This window comes from Musca autumnalis, unplaced genomic scaffold, assembly GCF_047663935.1.
Source record: "Musca autumnalis isolate F117 unplaced genomic scaffold, ASM4766393v1 scaffold_4, whole genome shotgun sequence".
NCBI lineage: Eukaryota > Metazoa > Arthropoda > Insecta > Diptera > Muscidae > Musca > Musca autumnalis.
In genome coordinates this window covers 130538859-130559793 of record NW_027411977.1, presented here as the reverse complement: position 1 = coordinate 130559793, position 20935 = coordinate 130538859, and the positions used below count along the sequence as shown (strand labels likewise).

At 34.4% G+C, this 20935-nt stretch overlaps 1 protein-coding gene across 2 annotated transcripts in view; it reads right to left on the bottom strand.

The window, feature by feature from the left end:
• ect (ectodermal) overlaps nt 1-20935 on the bottom strand; it is an 86830-nt gene that overhangs the window by 50990 nt on the left and 14905 nt on the right. For both annotated transcript variants that reach the window (XM_073982220.1, XM_073982219.1), the window contains exon 2: nt 340-572. In XM_073982220.1, coding sequence (XP_073838321.1) covers nt 340-562 — 223 coding nt within the window. In that variant the 5' untranslated portion in view covers nt 563-572. The remainder of the gene's footprint in view (nt 1-339; nt 573-20935) is intronic.

Sequence of the window (20935 nt, the reverse complement as noted above, 5' to 3'; positions counted from 1 at the left end):
TACTTTTGCTTGAAAATCACACATTGACATTTTCAAACGAATTGACAATTAACATTTTGCGGTAGTAATTGAAACAGTGTAGAATGTGAAAAGAGATAAAAGTCATATGTAGTATGCAGACATGTGTAGATACAAGAGCAACAACAACAGTAGTATTCAATAGCTACTACAATAATAGTAAACTTAATAAATGTTATATACCAAAGATTATCTGCTTTCAACCAGAAACCTAAATATTTTGAAAAGGAGTAGTGTGTGTGTGTTTGTGCATGTGGGCTTGTGCGGTGTTTTAATGGAAAATATGAAAAGAGAATATTTAATAAACACAAAACAACCTACCATCATCATCATCTATCAGATCACCCAAATCGGTGTCATCATCATCGTCATCCTCATCATCGTCATCCTCGTCATCAACAGCTGGAGCAGCTGCTACAGCACCACTTGTGGCCTGTTGACGAGCAACAGCACGTTCTTGACGTTCGACTAGTTTAACGGGTGAGGCACAGGTTTGTTGCAGCAACAATACGCTGAGTACGCAAAGCAATAGAACGAATTTCATTTTGAGGTTTCTGCAAATAAAAGAAGCAAAAGAAACAAAGGGATTATTAGAATAATTGAAAAAATATATATATTTTAGACGTATGTATATCCATATTAATATTGGCAATCAACAACACTAACAACAAATGGAAATAAATATCAACATGTGTGTGTAATTAGTTCAAATCTTTCACCCATTTACAGGATTTCTTCAATATCAAAATTATTATAATTGTTCCACAAACATCCCATAAGGGACAAGGGCGACTTCTCTCATATCAATGAGTGCACCCCGATTCATATTATTTAAATGATATGGGACCTGCTGTTTATCGCCAAGTCCAAAGACGTCCAAGACACCACTTGTGGAGAAGTTTTACATGGCTCAGGAAATTTCGCTAACATTACACTGAGAGGTGTTTTGCCACCGTTGAGAAATGAATGTTGCCTGGCCTGAGAATCGAATCCGGGAATTCACCATACAAGGCGGGTGTATACCATTGCCAATTTTATTATTATTGAAAATGATCAAATCAGTCATCAAACCGGTTAAAAATCAAGTTTTCGTATGTAAGACCATATTTATATAAGGCAATATTCCTTGCGGCAATTGTCAGTTTGATAGAGAGAGAGGGAAGGCATATGGTAAGCCTTTGCCTCTCAATACCCCCTCTCATCGACAAACTAACAATTGTCGCAAGGAAGATTGCCTAATGTTAATATGGACTAATTTAAAGAATTTGAGTTGAATGTGATATATTCATTTGGAATTCGAAACTTTTCTCTTCGGTAAAGCTGATGGTGCCCAATGCGTCCCAATCCCATGTCAGTCAGGAATCCACAAGCCTATCTACAAGGAAGCTAATCGGATGAAGAAGTTCTTTGTAAGCACGCTTTTTCTGGAGAAGTGGAGCGTGCTCTTTGACGACAAACACCTTTTGAGAGGGGCCACGTGTCTCGATCGCTAACTAAACAGAAATAACTAACTAAGAAAACTGAAAATATAAATAACTATTTGTTATTTGTTGTTTATTGTCACGATCGTGTCACGCGGCCCCCTCTCTACTGCAGGGACAACACGAAATTTCGTGCTTCTCTCACTTCACTGAGAGGAGTGAGATCTCTTTAGTTAGGCTTGAATCTCTCAAGTGCTTAGAGACCCACTGGAAAACGATGAATCTTCCAACAGCATTATCCGAAGCAATCATCCAGTTATTATGCTAGATTTGTACAACTCCTGCCGCAAGAAGGACGACCTCTCATAGAGCTTCATCTTATCCAATGACAACGTGAATATCTAACCTCCACCATGCGAATCTACCTAAAAAGGTCAGAATGCCTGAAATCGTGTAGTGCTTATATTGGGTCAATAACAATTCGTGGAACTGAGCCCGAAGCGGTTTTCGACCAATTCGAATCTTAAATGCGATATTATAACTAACTCGATCTGAAAATGTAGCTAAAAACATCAAAATATTTGAAATCGGGCAGTACCGTCGTTATATGAGAGCTATTCCGAAACAATTTATGGTGGAGAAATTATTTGACAATTTCGAACCACAAATGTCTGAATATATGTAGCTAAAAAGGTCAGGATATTCAGGTATCTGGTGCTGCCGTTATATGGGGCATATAACAAAACGTAGGGCTAAGTCCATAATTTTGGGTGGAGAAATCTCTTCACAACTGCTAACCCTAAATGCCGGTCAAATGATTTAGCAAAAAACGTCAAAATACCTGAAATTGCGTGGTACCGTTACAAAACGTAGAACTATGTCCACAGACCATTTCGAACTTTAAATGACAAATTATAGCTGAATCGGTCTGAGGATCAAAGATCAAAATACCTTAAATCACGCGCTACAGTTATATGAGGGTTATTCCAAAATGTGGTCCTATGTCCATAATTTTTTGTGCTTAAGTTTTTTTTTATTTCTTCGAACTTTAAATGTCAAACTATAGCTAACTCGGCAAGAATATGTAGCTAAAAACGGCAATTACATCAAAGCGATCGGTACGGTTATATGGGGGGCTATACCAAAACGTGGACCGATATAGCCCATCTACGAACTTGGCCCGCCAACAAAGGATGCATTTCTCCAGAATTTCACCGTCCTAACTCAATTATTGTGGGTGCTAGAGTGATAACGACAGACGGACAGATTGACTCAGAATTTTATCCTGATCAAGAATTTATATACTTTATAGGGGCACAAATGGTAATTTCAATGCTTTACAAACAGAAAAGCAAACCTAATATATCCTCCATACTATGGTGAAGGATATAACAATTTAAAAAAAAAATTTTATTATCGAATCAATTTAAATTCGGATATAGCCCCAAACATATATTTTCGCCCGATTTCTCATATTTCATGCACCCAATACGCTATGTCTGCCCAATTTCGACATTATTTGGAATGTGAGATTGATTTAGGATAAAAATAAGTTTGCCCAGTTATATCGAATTCGGTGCATATTTGGATATAACTATCAGATATATATTTTTGGTCGATTTGAGGTATTGCATGCACCAAACATTAGAGTTGGGCAAATCTAGTTCCAAATCATAGTTCGGACACAGATGCATTTTTTAATTTTCTTTCCTCCTAAATACTTCCGAGACTTTTCTAATTACACGAGTCTTTCAAATCATTTTTTTTTGTGGAGGAACTAGGTTGTTCCGGTACTACTCAATTATACAAAACATGTTGTATGTTTGCAATTTTGATGAAATTTGTTACGAAATCAGAAGTTTTAAGTCTACAAATTTAAAACTACAAATGTTTACAGGTTGACGGTAATCGCAATAGAACTGAACCGCTCGATTTTAGGAATATGTACGGTTTACTACGGGCTTGGCATTAAAATTGCCCTGCCAAAAATGTCAACATTTAAGTATTGCCTAATTTGAATGTTAAACTTTTTCCTCAATCCTTGGTTTCAACCTGTCATTTCTACTATATAATTATTGATTTATTGCATTCGGCAACTGCCAATATGTTTTACCAATAACCACAAAAAAAGTCAAGAGTAACTTAGCACATTGCTTTTATTGGCATTCGTGGCGTATAGTGCAATCAGCGGTTTTCATTCATATACAACTTTGTTTTAACCATAAATAAAAAAAAAACTAAAACTAAAAAAGAAACAGTTGCAAAACACATTGTGAGAGAGAACTCCTACAAACATCTGGGCGACAGGTAAGCAACGTACTACCCATTATATAGGGTACAATATCTATGTATATGGGTCAACTTAAATATGAACGACGAAACAAAAAAATGCAAGAGAAGAATAAATGTACAAAAAAACAACGTTAGTTTGTTTTTCAATACCAGTCGAAAATACAATATGTTCTGGTGACATGCATACATATTTATAATAATACGCACATACGTATGCGTGTATGTATGTATTTTATTTGGGTATTCATGAAAATACGTATCCATTACGCGAATACGAAAAAAATCATGCATACATATATTGATTGATGAAATTGATATATAATTTCTTTATGGTGAAAAAAGTGCCAACATATTGATATTGACAATGCCACGTTTTTTACAATATGCATGGCAATCAATCATCGTGGAAAGCTGCTGCTGTAATTAAATGCAACAGAAGTTTATGAGAACACAAATTGTGAACTTTGACCGAAAACAAATATTTCAAGATCAAACATCCTTCAGCAATAAATTACAAAGTCATTTACTAAGGTTTTTTTAATTTTGATTTAAAATGTAAAAAGTTGTTTTTTTATAAGTATATAATACCTCAATACACATTAAGCAATATATACCACCAATTTGCATGTATAATATTGAACGGGAAGTCCAAGAATTTGATCATATTTCTAGAAAAATGAACAATTTATAAACAATTCTAGATTTCATTATTTCTACATGGCCATGGATTCTTGTTTTATAAAACTGTGAAATTATTAATATTTTCTCAATTTATTTTTTCACTTCAAGTATTTCACCATTATCTGAGTTTGTTTCCAAAAAATATATTGCTATATTTAATTGAACAATTCTAATTAAAAATTCTGTAATTTAAATTTTAATTGTTAGTTTATTTTCATTCGAGGAAATGTGGATGGAATATTGGTTTTTAGACGATATATTTTTAGCTATAAAAGGACAATGTTATCGATACTTAAATTCTTTTGAATTTTTTTAATAATTAATTTTTCGCATAAATTAGATACAATTAAAAAATTACTTGAAATCACCCCTTAAAACGTTATGTGGGAGGTACACAACAGAGTGGTCCGTTATAGTCAACAGAAGAACTTGTTACAAACTGTTAAATTGTAATTTTTTGCAAATTCTTTGTTGGAGGTACCCGAAGGAGTGTACGTATTTATTCCATATTCAAAACTGATATAGTTATGGCCAAATTGGTTACTCCGTTCGAGATTTATAGTGCGCATCATTTTAGCAATTTTTTTAGAAATTTGTGGGGGAGGTACCTTAAGAAGCGAACCGACCAAAATTTGAACCTTTCTGGAGGTATCGTAAGCACCAACCAGACAGACGGATGGACATGGCCAAATCAACTCCAAATTGTCCAAAGATACTTGGGGTCAAAAACCATTATTTCGATGAGGCACAATTTTGTTCGTATCAAAGTGTAAATATCATGTTTAGCCTAAAGGACTAGGCCCTAGGATATAAAAAGCTGTTTACACTGTAAACAATGTTAAATTAATTTAATTTGTGGCATATATCCTACACAGGCGGCAGCGTTGATTTGCATTAAGATCTACATTTAATTTTAACGTGACAGACGACAGTTTCTGCATTTACAAAACTGCTGATTGCTGGTACACAACTGTTTTGTTGTTGTTTGCAATGCAAATTTTGTCTCTCTCTTACTAGGTCTTTACACCATACAATTTGTCTTCAAATACAACTCTGATTTACTAACATTTTTTTACAGACAGTCGGGTTAACAAATGTTTGTCATTTTTGCAAAAATAAATGAGAAAATAATTGAAATATGTTGAAAACTAAAGAACATGAATAAAAACAAAATATGTGAAGGGAAATCAAAAAAGAAGAAATCGATCGTTTTTGCTGTTTTCGGGACGCATACGTCACACTGGCAAGTTTTGGGATTTTGACAATCAATACATGAACTCAACTGTCATGTGTAAACGCAGGGTTACATGAATATGGAGTCTCTTTTACAGCATTGTCATATTGAAATACCTAAATTCAGGTTAAATTTAGTTTGATTTTGTGCATTAAGAATGTGGCTAATAGTACATTTACGAAATCGAATACATTTCAACTGTCAATCCCTTTGTGTATAAGTCAAATGAAATCTCATCTGAAATCCATTGGATTTCATTTGACACTTGAAATCGAGTGGATTTCGTTAATGTAAACCAAGCATAATGCATGAATTAATTTGAATTAAGGCAGTTAATGCAAATTAACGCTGTCTAGGGCATTATTTTCCCCAAATATTCCCACGAAAAAAAACTAGAACCGGTTATTTCAAGAAAACACATACATATGTACATAAATACATTTATATGCACTTATTGTTTAGTTGAAGCAACTTCTTCCATAACAATGAAGTGAAAACTTTTACTTTTTATAGGAAAAGTAAAACAACAACAACAAAATACTTACACACATATGTATGTATATTGATTGTGCGTATCGATGGATGGATCCAGTCATTGCTCATTTTTTGTACAATGTACATGCATACTTGTATGTATATAAATATATTTGTATGTACATAAAAACACGCTTAGCTACCTACTATACCTACACCAGTTACCCAATAACCAGAGTGATTGTGTATGACTTAGTATTCAATGCGTGGTGCGGTGATAAGAGCAACAACAACAAAGTGTTTTCAACAAATTTCACCTTCACGTTTAGCTATGGCAAAACAAGAGAGAAACGACGAAAACTCAAAAAAGTCAACTTTCTTTTTTCTGTGTCACTTTGAGACATAAGCGCACATAAATTTTACGTTTTTTTTTCAAAAGGATGAACGGGGGATTATGGACACGAAAAAGAACACGAAAAGTGACTGAAAGGAATATAACACTGACAGCACACGTGTGTACATTTTGTTGTTGTTGTTGACAGTTTATAAACTTTTCATCTTTTTTCTTCGCACTGGTAATGTAATCCAATCAAATATATGAATAAATTGTAGGACATATAAAGCGGTGACATAAGTCGTGGTTCTTAGAAATTCAGAGACTCTCTATGACAAGTCTCATAAAGGCTAATGCGAGGAACACATTATAAGTTTTGAAAGACATTGTTGACTGAAAGGGATTGCTGACTGTCTAATATCTATGAAAATTTTCTAAATAAAGTAGGCAATATTTGGACAAAGACTTCATTAAACTGATATTGTAAGGACCTGCCATTTTATGTCTGGGATGCTGCTTTATTTAAAGGTAAGGGTCACAAGAAAAAGATAGCAGTCAAGGGATACAATCGAAGGTGCGAAATTTGATCTAGAAAATTATATTGAAATCGGTTCGGATTCGAATATTGTTTCCATATATATTTTCGCCCGATTTCATATACATTCCATGTCGGTTCAATTTGAATGAAGTTTGGAAAATGTAACAGAATTTGTTCTAGAAATAATTTTTGGTGTGGCGTATCATTTGATTTTTTTGAACCCTAAATGCCAAATTACATCCGCTAATCGGAAAGTACCGTTTCCATAATTTTTGTGCAGAAGATTTAACCACGTTTAACCCTAACTGCCAAATTATAGCTAATTCGGTTAGAAAACCTAGCTTAAATCTCCAAAATATCTGAAATCAACGATACGGTTATATCGGGTGTCATGACAGAATATGGACCTATGTCTACAATACTTAGGGAGAAGTGTTTTTCCACTTTAAACCCTAAGTCCCACATTACATCCAATTTGGGCCGAACATGTAAATAAAAACTTTAAAAGAGTGGCAGTTGGAAGGTAAGGTTGAAAGGCCTTTTCCAAACCGTGGACCGATGTCAACAATGTTTGTGGAGAAGTTTTTTGATCACTAGAAACCCTAAATTATTATGATTCGGTCCAAAGCGTGGACCTATGGCCACAATTTTTGGTGCAGATATTTTTTTGACCACTGGGAACCACCTCAAATGTTAAATAACAGTTAGTTCGGTAAAAATTAGATAAAATCCTCATGATACCCAAAATCGGGAGGTACAATTGTATGGGGTCTATACCAAAACATACCGAAAATCGGGAGGTGCCGTTCTATGGGCCCATATCAAAACATATATCTTTATTGGCAATTTGAATATCGAAGTTTTGTTTTTGAATATTGGGAATCTAAGATGTCAAATAAAGTTCGGTCAAAAAATGCCGAAGATGGGAGTTATTTTTAGTGAAGAAGTTTCGTGGCCGCAAATCAAATCTCAAAATACAGGCATTTCGGTTAACAAATTAACTGAAATTCTTAAAATACTGAAAATCGGGAGGTACCTGATTATTGGCAATTTTAATATAAAAATTTTGTTTCTCCTTGTTGAGAATCTGAGGTGTCAAATAAGGGATAGTTCGGTCAAAAAATGCCGAAAATCGGGAATTATCGGGAGGTACCGTTATATGGAGTCCCAAACATGTACCTATGTTGACAATTTTTGGTGGAGAAGTTTCGTGACCACTGGGAACCTTAAATGTCAAATAACAGCTAGTTTGGTCAAAAATTTAGATAAAATCATGAAAATGGTGAAAATCTCAAGATACAATTATATGAGAGCTATATCAGAACATGGACTTATCTTGTACATATTTGGTGGAGAAGTTTCGTGACACCAGAGTATCTCAAATGCCTGTATTTCGGTAAAAAAATTAGCTGAAATTCTTAAAATACCGAAAATCGGGAGGTACCGTTGTATGGTACATATACTAAAACATTGGCCGATATTGCACATCTTCGAACATGATCTGCCTATGGTAATAAGACACTCGGGTGCAAAAATATAGCGTTCTGGCTCAATTATTGTCTCAGAATTTTATTCTGATCGAGATTATATATATATATACGTTGTTGGGTCGCAAATGATTATTTCTATGCGTTACAAACGGTAAGACAAGCTGTTTTGCCTTATAAACCTTAAGAGATATAATCCAGCCTATTGGTAATGCAGACGGTAGCTTGTTCACATATTTATATTTTGGATCGTGTGGCTTCCTAATTTCGGTCCATCAAGTAAGAATCAGTCAGGTGTTCCGACAGAGTTATACCCTCAGCCTCGGATCTGAAGAAAAAGTAAACACAATACTTCTGACGTCTATAGGTTTTTTTTTGAGTTTTTTTTTGTCAATTGCTAAGGAAGAATAGATTCGGCCCCCTCACAAAAAATGTTACGTCGTAACTAAGGCCCCATATAAAAGATTTTCCCAAATATTTAACAGGAATCCCAGAGGAGTCCTCCAACTGCACTCTTCCCAAACTTTGTATGGGAATCCTACAAAAATTTGTAAAAATCGGATCGGATTTCGGTATAGATATATAGGGCCCAAAATACCTAAAATCGGCCAAATATGCATATTGGAGCTATATCAAAATCCGATCCGATTTTCACAAATTTTTGTTTGTTTGGCTTTTTAGCCACAACAATGAATTGAATTGACGCCTTTAGAGAATGCACATTTGGCCCCATGCATATTACTATGGAAACAAAGATCGCTCGGGTGGTACGGGTTGACGTTAACCGATCGCCATAAAATTCTATATGGATTTTGGATCAAATGGAAAAAATAAGACGGTAGGAGTCCAAAGCAAAAAAAAATTGTTTTTTGTTTGGGTCGCCCTAATGTACAAAGTTTGGACAGTATCGATTTCCCTATTTGATTTCTCCATTACCTTACGTAGTAGACAGTATAGTTGGTTCCGGCAGGTTTTTTTTCGTTTTTGGGCCATTATCTGAGGAATTATGGTCTTATCCCCGACTAATAATTCCGCCGTCGTAACAGATCCCGCAGGAAGAACTTTTTGCAAAATATTTCAAAACCTTGCGAGACGATTAACAACTCGTAATTTTTCTAGAAGTATTATACCGATTTAGTCCATATTCAAACCTGATCTATGCCTGGTGCCCATGATATCGAACCGAACATACATATTTGAACTTTTGTGGTGAGTTACCGGAAGGAGTGAACCGATATGGCGTATCGTCGAACTAAAAATAAGTTTGAACAAAATATTGGTACCCAAAATTTTAACAAAACGGGTTGATCCACTCGTTTGATATATTAACTAAATCAACTCCAAATTGTCTGCAACGGGTGTGGCCCAAACATGAGGTAAAATTTTAGTCGCATCAAAGCGCATATACCTTCTTTAGTCTAATGACTGGGGGTATAATGAGACATACATATCTCTGCATAGAAATAATTCCGATTTCCGTAATGTGTATAAATTTTAAATATTATTAGAAAAATTTTATGTCTGACAGTGCAGAGCACTTCAATCCATGATATTATTTTAGGAATTTTGTAAACTTTAACAGCAAAAAAGAAATGTTAAAAACGTTAAAAGTTTTAGTACTTCTAGTAAGTAAACAAGATTTTGTTTGTTATTTACATGTTAGACAGAGAGTTGTATTGGTTTTGTGGTATTCCGTTTTTTCTTCTTCACATTTTTGTTTACTCTTCGTGCCGACCCCAAGGCTAAACAGCGCCAAACTGTCTGTTTGAGTACACTTTGTTAACTCTATTAAAGCAACGGGGCAAGTCTGAAACAACTCTTTATTTTGGCAATGTACTGTGTCTTTTACTTCTTGTATAAACTCTTTTTGACACCTAAGGCAACATTTGTTGTTGTTTTGATGTTGGACAGCAAATTGAAATAGATTATATCGTCACCATAAATGCCCGAAATCGTATCTCCACAAAAACTCAAAATTAGTTTTTTGATTGAATCTGATACATAAGAATAAAATACATGCTCTTGAAAAATTTCAAGCTTCTACGTTAAAAAAAACGATCCTATTCAAGAAAATTGCGGAAAATGAGATTTTTTTTGTAATGACGGATCCCAAAAGCCAAGCGTTTCCGCGGTTTTGGTTTCATTACTTACTCCGATTCGTATATGATTGATAATACCCCATATACACGCCTTCATAAGAATATTCCATAAAACAGTTTTTCATTTTATAACGTTTTTTTGGCTTCTCCTGCTAAATTATTATTTTGTTAGTTACAACTTTTTGCATTTATGGTGACGATATGTATTTTTCCAATTCAAATGAAAGATGCTAAATCTATAAACAAAAAATTTTATTTAAATGTTTATTTTAATGGCAAACTTCTGATTTTTGAAAAAAATATTTATGATTTATTTTTGTTTTCAATCAAATAGAAATTTTCTAAAGCAAAAGGGGTTTAGTAGTAATTCGAACGAATTTGAATTTGAATCGTCTTAGAGAAATATACCATATAATTGTTTAAAATTGCTACAATTTTCCGTTTATATGCAAGATATACCATGAAATGTTATGTACGCAGTGTAAGCTTGTTATTTACATCAAACACTTCAGAGGTTTACAAAACTTGCCAGGTTATGTAGCGAAGAAGCTAGCCAGAAAAAACAGCCAACCAACCAAGAAGCAAGCGACCACCAACTCATGTATTTGACGAAAAATCAACGTCCGCTTGACTGCGTGAGTGAGTCTCTTTTTTTTGGCTAGGTGACGATTTTGCGTTTCAGCCAAGAGTGAAAGCGGTCTTAAGTGATTATATGATTTGTATACAAATTAAGCAAAGCACAAACAAACAAACATACCGAATCAAATTTGGCCAAAAGGTGTGTGTGTGTGTGTTTGATAGTATTTACTAGAAATGCAGATGTTAAATGCCGTTTAAACACTTTTCACTTGTGTCGTCTGCCCCTCCCAAAATTGCTGATACTGTGTCAGTGGCCATACAAACAAGACGTGTAATTGTTAAACTTGATTTTGATTTCCAAAGGAAAATAAAGAAATGTTGTTACCAGCCAACAGCCAGTATTCACAATGGCTGTGTGCACGAGAGTATGTAGCCGGTTGGTAGTTTTGTTGTTTACTATTGTAGAGAGGAATTTTCTGCTTGACCTAGTAAACACATGGGTACATGGTTTTCTATACGCACAAAACAGGCTTTGAAATACCTCAACTAATGTAATTACATTATATACACAATTAGCCTGAGACGATGTTGTTTGGCTAGTTTGTGTTCAATGCTGCTGTTGTTGTTGCTGTTTATTAAACTTTTCCATTAAAATTTCTAAACTGATTTTTTCCTTATTTTCAGTTCTTTAAAAAACTATAAGAATGTGTTTCCAGAATATATTGTTTTAATTGACACAAACTTTTTAGGGGGACTGTTAAGGCAATAAATTATGGGCAATTTCTCTTATTATGAAGACAACATGTATGAAACTGTTTGAATTTATTTCCGAAGTGTGAATTTTATACTTCATTTCCAATTAAAAACAAAGTAAAATCCTTAGCCCGGAATAGTCCATATAAGTTTAAGGAAACAAATGCAATAACAGCCCTTCAGGTATTCACCAAAAACTTACAAGGCTTACAACAGGACATGTATACTGATGTCAAGCCTCGGAAATGGAGATAAACAAAAAAACTTTCAATCAATGTTCTACTCTCCCCAGGTACAAGTACAAGAACAGCACCACAGAGAAAAAGACTCAGCTGCAAACCATGGTGTTATAATACGGAAAACTGAATATGTATGTATTTTAAATCCTTTTCAGTTGTTGGTGTTGTTGAAATGTTCTTTCCTTTGCTTGTAAGATGAAGCATGTGTACATAGGTATGTATGTATGTACATAGAACACTTTAACTATCACCAACCAAAGTTTTTCGAAGTATTCAATAAAGAATCTATGTGTATGGTATGTCTAACCATAGTTCATGTATTAACAAGCATGAGAAGCAAAAATGTCATATGTTTTAGCCATCTCTATGTATAGAACTTTTGTGAATTGCTTACAGACACACACATACATAAGTTTGCAATAATATGATTAGGTTTAAGCAAAAACAAAAAGAACAAAAGAATCAATGGCTTTGTTAAACTCAATCATCTGAACTAGTAGCGTACATGTTTAACTACAAGTGCCAGAGTATGGGAAAAAGTTGGTATGTTTCAAAAACAACATGTATTGCTTTTCATTCGGATGTAAGCTTTTTATAATATGAAAATGAAGGTTCAGTTCTTTAAACTTATTTTTTTTTTAATTATTCTCAGTACCAGGTGTCTCCTTGAAAAAACAAAAACAAAATATAAAGAAATACAACAAATATAATAAAGCACACGTTAGCACTAATTACAATTTAACAAGTAAAATAAAACGTTAAGTCCGGCCGGGCCGAACGTTTTATACCTTCCACCACAAAATGGTCTCAGCTAAAATTGAATAATTAGTTTTCTTTCACAATTCTAGGTGGAAATATTTTTCCACATTTTTTTGGTGGAAAAGTTTTATAACAGCAGGGAACCTCAAAAGTCAAATTACGGGTACCGAAGTTTGGGAGGTACTGTTATATTGGGCTATACCAAAACATGGACCTATGTTAACGATTTTTAGTGCAGAAGCTTCGTGACCACTGAAAATTCAAATGCCAATGACGGCTAGTTCGATTTTTGGTGCTAAGTTTCATGACAACTGTGAATCTCAACTGTCAAATTACAGGTAGTTCGGTTAAAAATTGTAGCTAAACTCCTCAAAATACCGAAAATCAGTAGGTACCGTTTAATGGTGGCTATACCAAAACATGGACCTATGTTGACGATGTTTGGTGGAGATGTTTTGTAACCACTGTAAACCTTAAATATTAAATTACAGGTAGTTTGGTCAGCAAATGTAGACAAAATACTCAAAATACCAAAAATCGGGAGGTACCGTTTTATGGGGGCTATACCAAAACAGTGACCTATATTGACAATTTTTAGTAGAAATGGTTCGTGACCACAGAGAACCTTAAATGTCAAATTACAGCTAGTTCGATAAAAAATGTTCTCTAAAATCGTAATAATCATCAAATACCGAAAATCAGGGGGTACCGTTATGTGGGGGCTATAACAAAACATGGACCTACGAGTATATTGACGATTTTTGGTGGAGAAGTTTCGCGACCACTAAGAACATCAATTGTCAAATTACAGCTAGTACGGTTAAAAATTGTAGCTAAAATCCTCAAAATACAGCAAATCGGGAGGTACCGTTTTATGGGGGCTATACCAAAACACAGACCTATGTTGACGATTTTTGGTGGAGAAGTTTTGTCACCACTGTGAACCTTAACTGTAAAATTACAGCCAGTTCGGTTAAAGATTTTAGCTAAAATTCTCAAAATACCGAAACTCGGGAGGTCCGGTTATATGGGAGTTATACCAAAACATGGACCTATGCGCACGGTTTTTGATGGAGATGTTTTGTGACCACTGTGAACCCTAAATATTAAATTACAGGTAGTTTAGTCAACAAATGTAGATAAAATCCTCAAAATACCTAAAATGGGAAGGTACCGTAATATGTGGGCTATTCCAAAACCTGGACTTATCTTTAAAATTGTTAATGAAGACGTTTCTAGACCACTGGGAACCCTAAACGACAAATTACAGGTAGTTCAGTCAAAAAATATAGACAAAATCCAAAACATGGGCCGATATAGCCCATCATCGAACTTGATCTGTCTATGAAGAAAAGGCAGTCGGGCTCAATAGCACTCTAGCTCAATTTTTGTGGACGCTAGAGTGATTACAATACGAAAAAGAAACAACAAATTTACGTATAGCATTAAATTATACTTCTAAATTTTACCAAGTCTTAACGAAATAATGCGACATCACAAGAAATCTAACAAAAGTCTTTTTTCATATTTTTCAAACAAATTTTCTTTGGAATCCCAAAGGAATTTTCAGATAAAATTCCTCAAAATTCGGTAACCGCTTAAAAATTCGGAAGAATATTTTTATAATATCACAAACTTCTTAGATGTCATTTCTTTAAAATATAATTATTAAAGGCACATATAATTGTATAGAATACTATTAAGTGGTCTTCTTACCTCTCTAAAAAATCTCAAAAGCCTTGTTGATTTATCATTTTTAAAGACTTCGTATTATCGGGCTAATAGGTCTTCGGTCTTGTTGATTTTTTAAAGGTTTCTGACCTCCACTTTATAGTATTATAAAAAATCTCTATGCCTTTCTTGAGTATAATAAATAAAATTATCCTCTAAATTTAGTTTTAATATTTAAATCCCTCTGCAATAGTTCTTTAACAACCTAAAACCCGTCAGAGGTCTCTCTAAAGAAGCTTCTCTATATGTCGAAAGACCCTCTACAATTGTTTTGTGAAGTATTGTATACCCAATACCAGGAAAAACGGTGTTATGTTCTGGGCCGGGCAGAACTATCTATAACGAGTTGTATTGCAGTACAATGGAAAGTACTAACTGCTTTCGTCACATCAGAGCTTATTCCTAGGAGAAGTGGAATATGCTAAGTGAAGAATATCACTTTCTTTTAAACAAAGTTTAATTCGAATGAGATATTGATGTTTTCTATCCATTCAAAATCTCTTTCAAATATAGTCAACCTTTAAAATTCGTAAAATTGGAAGGTCATATAGGATATACACCAAAATATGCACCTATATTGATGCATGGAGGTTTTCTACCCATTTAGAATCCAAAATACCAATTGCAGTCATTTCTATAGAAAAATTCAGTAAAAGACTTCACATCGGGCGGTATCATTTACCTTTCAATCTGACATTCCGTAGAGAAAAATTCTGAACCCTTGAACCTTAAATGACGAACTACTGATATTTTTATATGGAAAGAGCTAAAATCCCTAAAAAGCAGAAAAACACAAGCACGGTTGTATATTTGGTTGTTGCTGTAATGAGCATACCAACAAGTTTGTTATGTTTCCTTCATTGTAATTCAACGACACATAACAGTGGAGAGGGTTTGTCTTCTTTTGCAAACTCTTTCGTTGGGGTTGTGTGAGGTTGCCAAGAAAAAGAAATCTTCTCATTGAAGTTTTTTTTGTCACGCTTATACTTCGAGCTGACGATTGATGTTTCTGTTCAAGAAGTTATTGCACAATAACATCGGTGCAGAATATCCACAAGCAAGAAACAAAGGAAAGTGATGAGATCCTGTGGCGAGGATCGAAGCTAGTCTTCCCTATCTTACAAATTCAATACCACAATGCCAAATTTTTTCCACTAATAAATTAGTTGTCTTAAAATATTAAAACAACAACAATGGGTTTAAGCCAGACTATTTTGAAAATTGCAAATGCTGATCCAATAAAGAGACGAACTAAATCGTCAACGTGGGTTCATATTTTGATATAGTCCTCATATAAATGTACCTCCCGATTTAAGGTATTTTAAAGACCATATCCCATTACACCGTCCGACAGTTTTCAAAAAATTTTGTTACACTTGAACCGGACTATATAGGTTTGAAATTGTAGGCAAAATGGATTATAATGGTATTTTTAATTTTTCGTTTTCTCATCGTTTTGACCTTTTAGAGGTCAAACATTATTAAAGAGGGGAGTATATAGTAATTATAAATTATTGCATTGCAGGATAAAAAGGACATCAAAAATATCCTTGAAAAATTAAGTCCAAAGTGAGCATTTTGGGATTAAGCCAGACTATTTTGAAAAAATAAAATTGCAACAGCTATCCTAATAAAAACAAGTAAAAAGTCGTTAAGTTCGGCCGGGCCGAACTTTTTATACCCTCCACCATAAAATAGTCTTAATTAAAAAGGAATAATTAGAGTCCTTTTACAATTTTAGGTGAAACAACTTTTCGACAATGGTTAGAATCCTACTGCCTCCCACTATTGCTTAAATTACACTGTGAACACAAATGTTGGGACAGAGATAATTCCTTTTGGAGATGAAAGCCCTTGGTGTGTGTATATTAAAAACCCCGAAGGACAGATGCGCCGTGATTCGAACTTCCGCGTTATGGCGTGATGAAGTGTTTGCAATAGACCCTGTAAGCCATCATGAATTAGCATTATATCTTTGTTTGTTGTTTTTGTAGAGCACTTAAGCAACAGTGAACAAAGATATAACGCTAATTCCTGATGGCCCACAGGGTCTCTAACAAAAATTTCATCACGCCATAACGCGGAAGTTCGACTCACGGCGGATCTGTCCTCCGGGGTTCATAATATACTCACTAAGGCCTTTCTTCCCCTAGAGGAATTTTCCGTGCCCCAGACGTTCACCTCCATTTTGTTGCACAGTGTAATCTGATCTAATTTAAAAAAATGTGTTCAACTAGGGGAAAGGTACCACCTACGGGGCTATATCAAAGAGTCAACCTATCTTTAAATTTTTTGGCGGAAAAGTTTTATAGCTGCAGGGAACTTCAAGAGTCAAATTGAGGGTAGTTTCATCAAAACAATGTAGACCCTCAAAAATGGACCCATGTTGACGAATTTTAGTGAAGAAATTTCGTGACCACTGAAAATTCCCGAAAATCGGGAGGTACAGTTATATGGGGGGATATACCAAAACATGGACCTATATTGACGATTATTTTTGAATAGACAAATTTGTACCTAAAATTCTCAAAATATCGATCATTACAGCTAGTTCGGTTAAAAATTGCAGCTAAAATTCTTAAAATACCGTAAATGGGGAGATACCGTTATATGGGAGCTATACCAAAACATGGACCTATGTAGACGATGTTTCGTTGGAGATTTTTTATGACCACTGAGAACTTCAAATGTCAAATTACAGCTATTTCAGTTTAAAACTGTAGCTAAAATTCTCAAAATACCGAAAATTGGGAGGTACCGTTATATGGGGGCTATACCAAAACATGAACCTATGTTGACGATGTTTGGTGGAGATATTTCATGACCACTGAGAACCTCAAATGGCAAATTGCAGCTAATTCGGTTAAAAATTGCAGCTAAAATTCTTAAAATACCGTAAATGGGGAGATACCGTTATATGGGAGCTATACCAAAACATGGACCTATGTAGACGATGTTTCATTGGAGATGTTTTATGACCACTGAGAACTTCAAATGTCAAATTACAGCTATTTCAGTTTAAAACTGTAGCTAAAATTCTCAAAATACCGAAAATTGGGAGGTACCGTTATATGGGGGCTATACCAAAACATGAACCTATGTTGACGATGTTTGGTGGAGATATTTCATGACCACTGAGAACCCCAAATGTCAAATTGCAGATAGTTCGGTTAAAAATTGTGGCTAAAATTCTCAAAATACCGAAAATCGGGAGGTACCGTTATATGGGGGCTATACCAAAACATGAACCTATGTTGACGATGTTTGGTGGAGATATTTCATGACCACTGAGAACCTCAAATGTCAAATTGCAGATATTTCGGTTAAAAATTGTGGTTAAAATTCTCAAAGTACCCAAAATCGGGAGGTACCGTTATATGGGGGCTATACCAAAACATGGACCTATGTTGACGATGTTTCGTGGAGATATTTCATGACCACTGAGAACCTCAAATGTTAAATTGCAGATAGTTCGGTTAAAAATTGTGGCTAAAATTCTCAAAATACCGAAAATCGGGGGTACCGTTATATGGGGACTATACCAAAACATGGACCTATGCCCATATCCTTTGGTATATAAGTTTGTTGATCACTAGGAACCCTAAATCCCAAATTATAGCTAATTCGGTCTGCAAATGAGGCGAAGAACGTCAAAATACCTCAAATCCGGAGGTACCGTTATATGGGGGCTATACCAAAAAGTGGACCTATATAGCCCATCTTCGAACTTGACCTGCCTATGGAAAAAATACCCTCGGGTGCAAAATTTCAGCACTCTATCTCAATTATTGCGGACGCTAGAGTGATTACAACAGACGGACAGACAGACGGACAGACGGACAGACGGACAAGGCTAGATCGTCTTAGAATTTTATCCTGATCAAGAATATATATACTTTATATGGTCGCAAATGATTAGTTCGATGTGTTACAAACAGAATGACAAACTTAATATACCCTCCATACTATGGTGGAGGGTATAAAAACGCCACGAATGTTCTAAAAACCCTCAAAAAAAGACCGAAACTCGGGTGTACCACTTATATGGAGGCGGTATTAAAACTTGCATCACTACCCAAAATTTAGTATCTAAAATAATCTTTAGAATACCCAAGCCTAACGTTGAAATATTTTTAAAAATTCAGCGACCACTGAAAAAATTATTTAAAGTCGCACTGAAAATATTCTTGAAAATCTATAACAACCCGCAGAGGACAAATTTTCCGAAAAACAGAGGCTTATTGAAATATAAAAATCATGAGATTCTATTTCTTGTATTCTTAAAAGCATTTACGAGATTCTATAGAATTTTTTAATAATATTAAAAAAATCGTGTGCAGCTAGATAAAAGATTAAAAGATAATTAAAATCATTTTTCAAAATTAAAAAAAAAAAATCACTAAAGTCCCTCTGAAAATGTTCCCAAACTCCTGTAAATGTCAGAATTTGGTATAAAAGACTCCAATGTCGTTCAGGTAATATTCTTAAAAATCTACTTACTTCTTTCGAGGGTTATGGTGCGCATTAGTCACTTCAGTTGATGAGTGCAGTGTTTTTAAGAAATTCTGGATCATTATCTCAAAAAGTATGGATATCCTCAGAAAAAAATTAGACCCCCATTATAAGGCCGCTAATGGAACCTTCAGCCAGTCACACAGCCAGACGGTCGGACGGGATATTTTTGATTGTGCCAAAGTAGGTATACGAGACCACCCATTATACCCTTTAGGGTGAGGTTATAAAAACTGAAGATTACTATTTCCCAAAAAAATAATAAGAATAATAAGATTGATTTAAGCTGCGTTTTTATGAAGCGAAAAACTCTAGTAAGCCTTGAATAGGAATTCCCAATCCTCCTCAAACCATTTTTTTTCTTAAGAAAACCATTGATCGGCTACATAAAATGCCAACTAGACGTAAATGACATTGTATTAATGTTCATTATGGGAAATGAACATTTACCTACTAGCGATATTCTTTAATTAAACTGAAATACACGGATGTCCAATTAAAATACGTTTCAATTACCTTCCAAATATACACATACATACAAAGCTCAACCAAACATACATACATATCAAGTATAGTATTAAGATGAACCACAAAAATTCTCTCGACAGATACGTATTCTTAAGTGTTCAAATTGTCAATGTGTAGATTAATCACAGGCAAATGCACAACGTTATTGATTTCCCATTGCATTAACAACTCTGATGCTGAGATACAACAGCTGCTGAAATAGCTTTTGTGGTTTGCAGTTGCTTATTAAACCACAGTGTGTGACAGTATGTGTATTTGTATCGTACGTACCCTGCAAACCAATCGTAACGAAATCGGAACAAAATTCGGACGCTACGTCCGATGTCGGATCCGAAATTGTAACGATATCTTAACGAAAGTTGTGTAAAGTGGTTGTTGACATAATTTCGAAATGAAATGTCGGAGCGAAATCGGATCGATTTCGGTCAGTGTTCGGAAGAAAATCCTTGTGAAATTCGGAAGTTGAATTTTTTCTTCCGAATCTTCGTAAAGATTTCTGAACGATTTCGTAATAATGTCCTATGAATATCGAAGGAAAACATTTTCTCTAACGCCTTTTTAATTGATGAATTTTTTTTTGTTATGTTTTGTTGCAAGGTTGTAATTTCAAACTTTTCTAATGATTTCTAATCATTTCGTCGTTATAGTAGAACAATGTAAACTTTGTGTACGAATATGTTGAGTATATCAACACTAGCTTGAATAATTGTACGCTGCATTTATATTTAAAAATTGTATATGCAAATTTTATAAACAACCACTTTGTTTTTAAACAACAAACTAAAATGAAACCAATCCATTGGTTTTATACATATACAAAAGGTGGTTGTTGTGCTATGGGAAATTTGTTTCCGACATTTCGCTCCGAATTCGTACCGAAATTGAAAGAAAAACATTGGTATATTTCAAGGGAAATTTACTTCCGGCATTCTCTCCGAAATTTTAACGAATTGCCCTACGAAAAATTGTATAAAATTCGGAAGGAAATCTGAACGATTTTGCTCCCGAAATTGTTCAGATGTGTCGGACATCCGACATTTGGTTTGCTGGGTATGAACATGTTTTATTACCAATACCAATATTTATATATAAGTATGTATATACTCAAAAGGATATCTGTTGAATTTTGTAATTAACACATTGTCAATTAGTGTTAGGACATATATTTTTACAGTTTCTTAGAGATTTGTTTGTTTTTGTTATTCACAAAAATATGATAATATCTATAGACATACATATCTTTTAATTGTACTCAC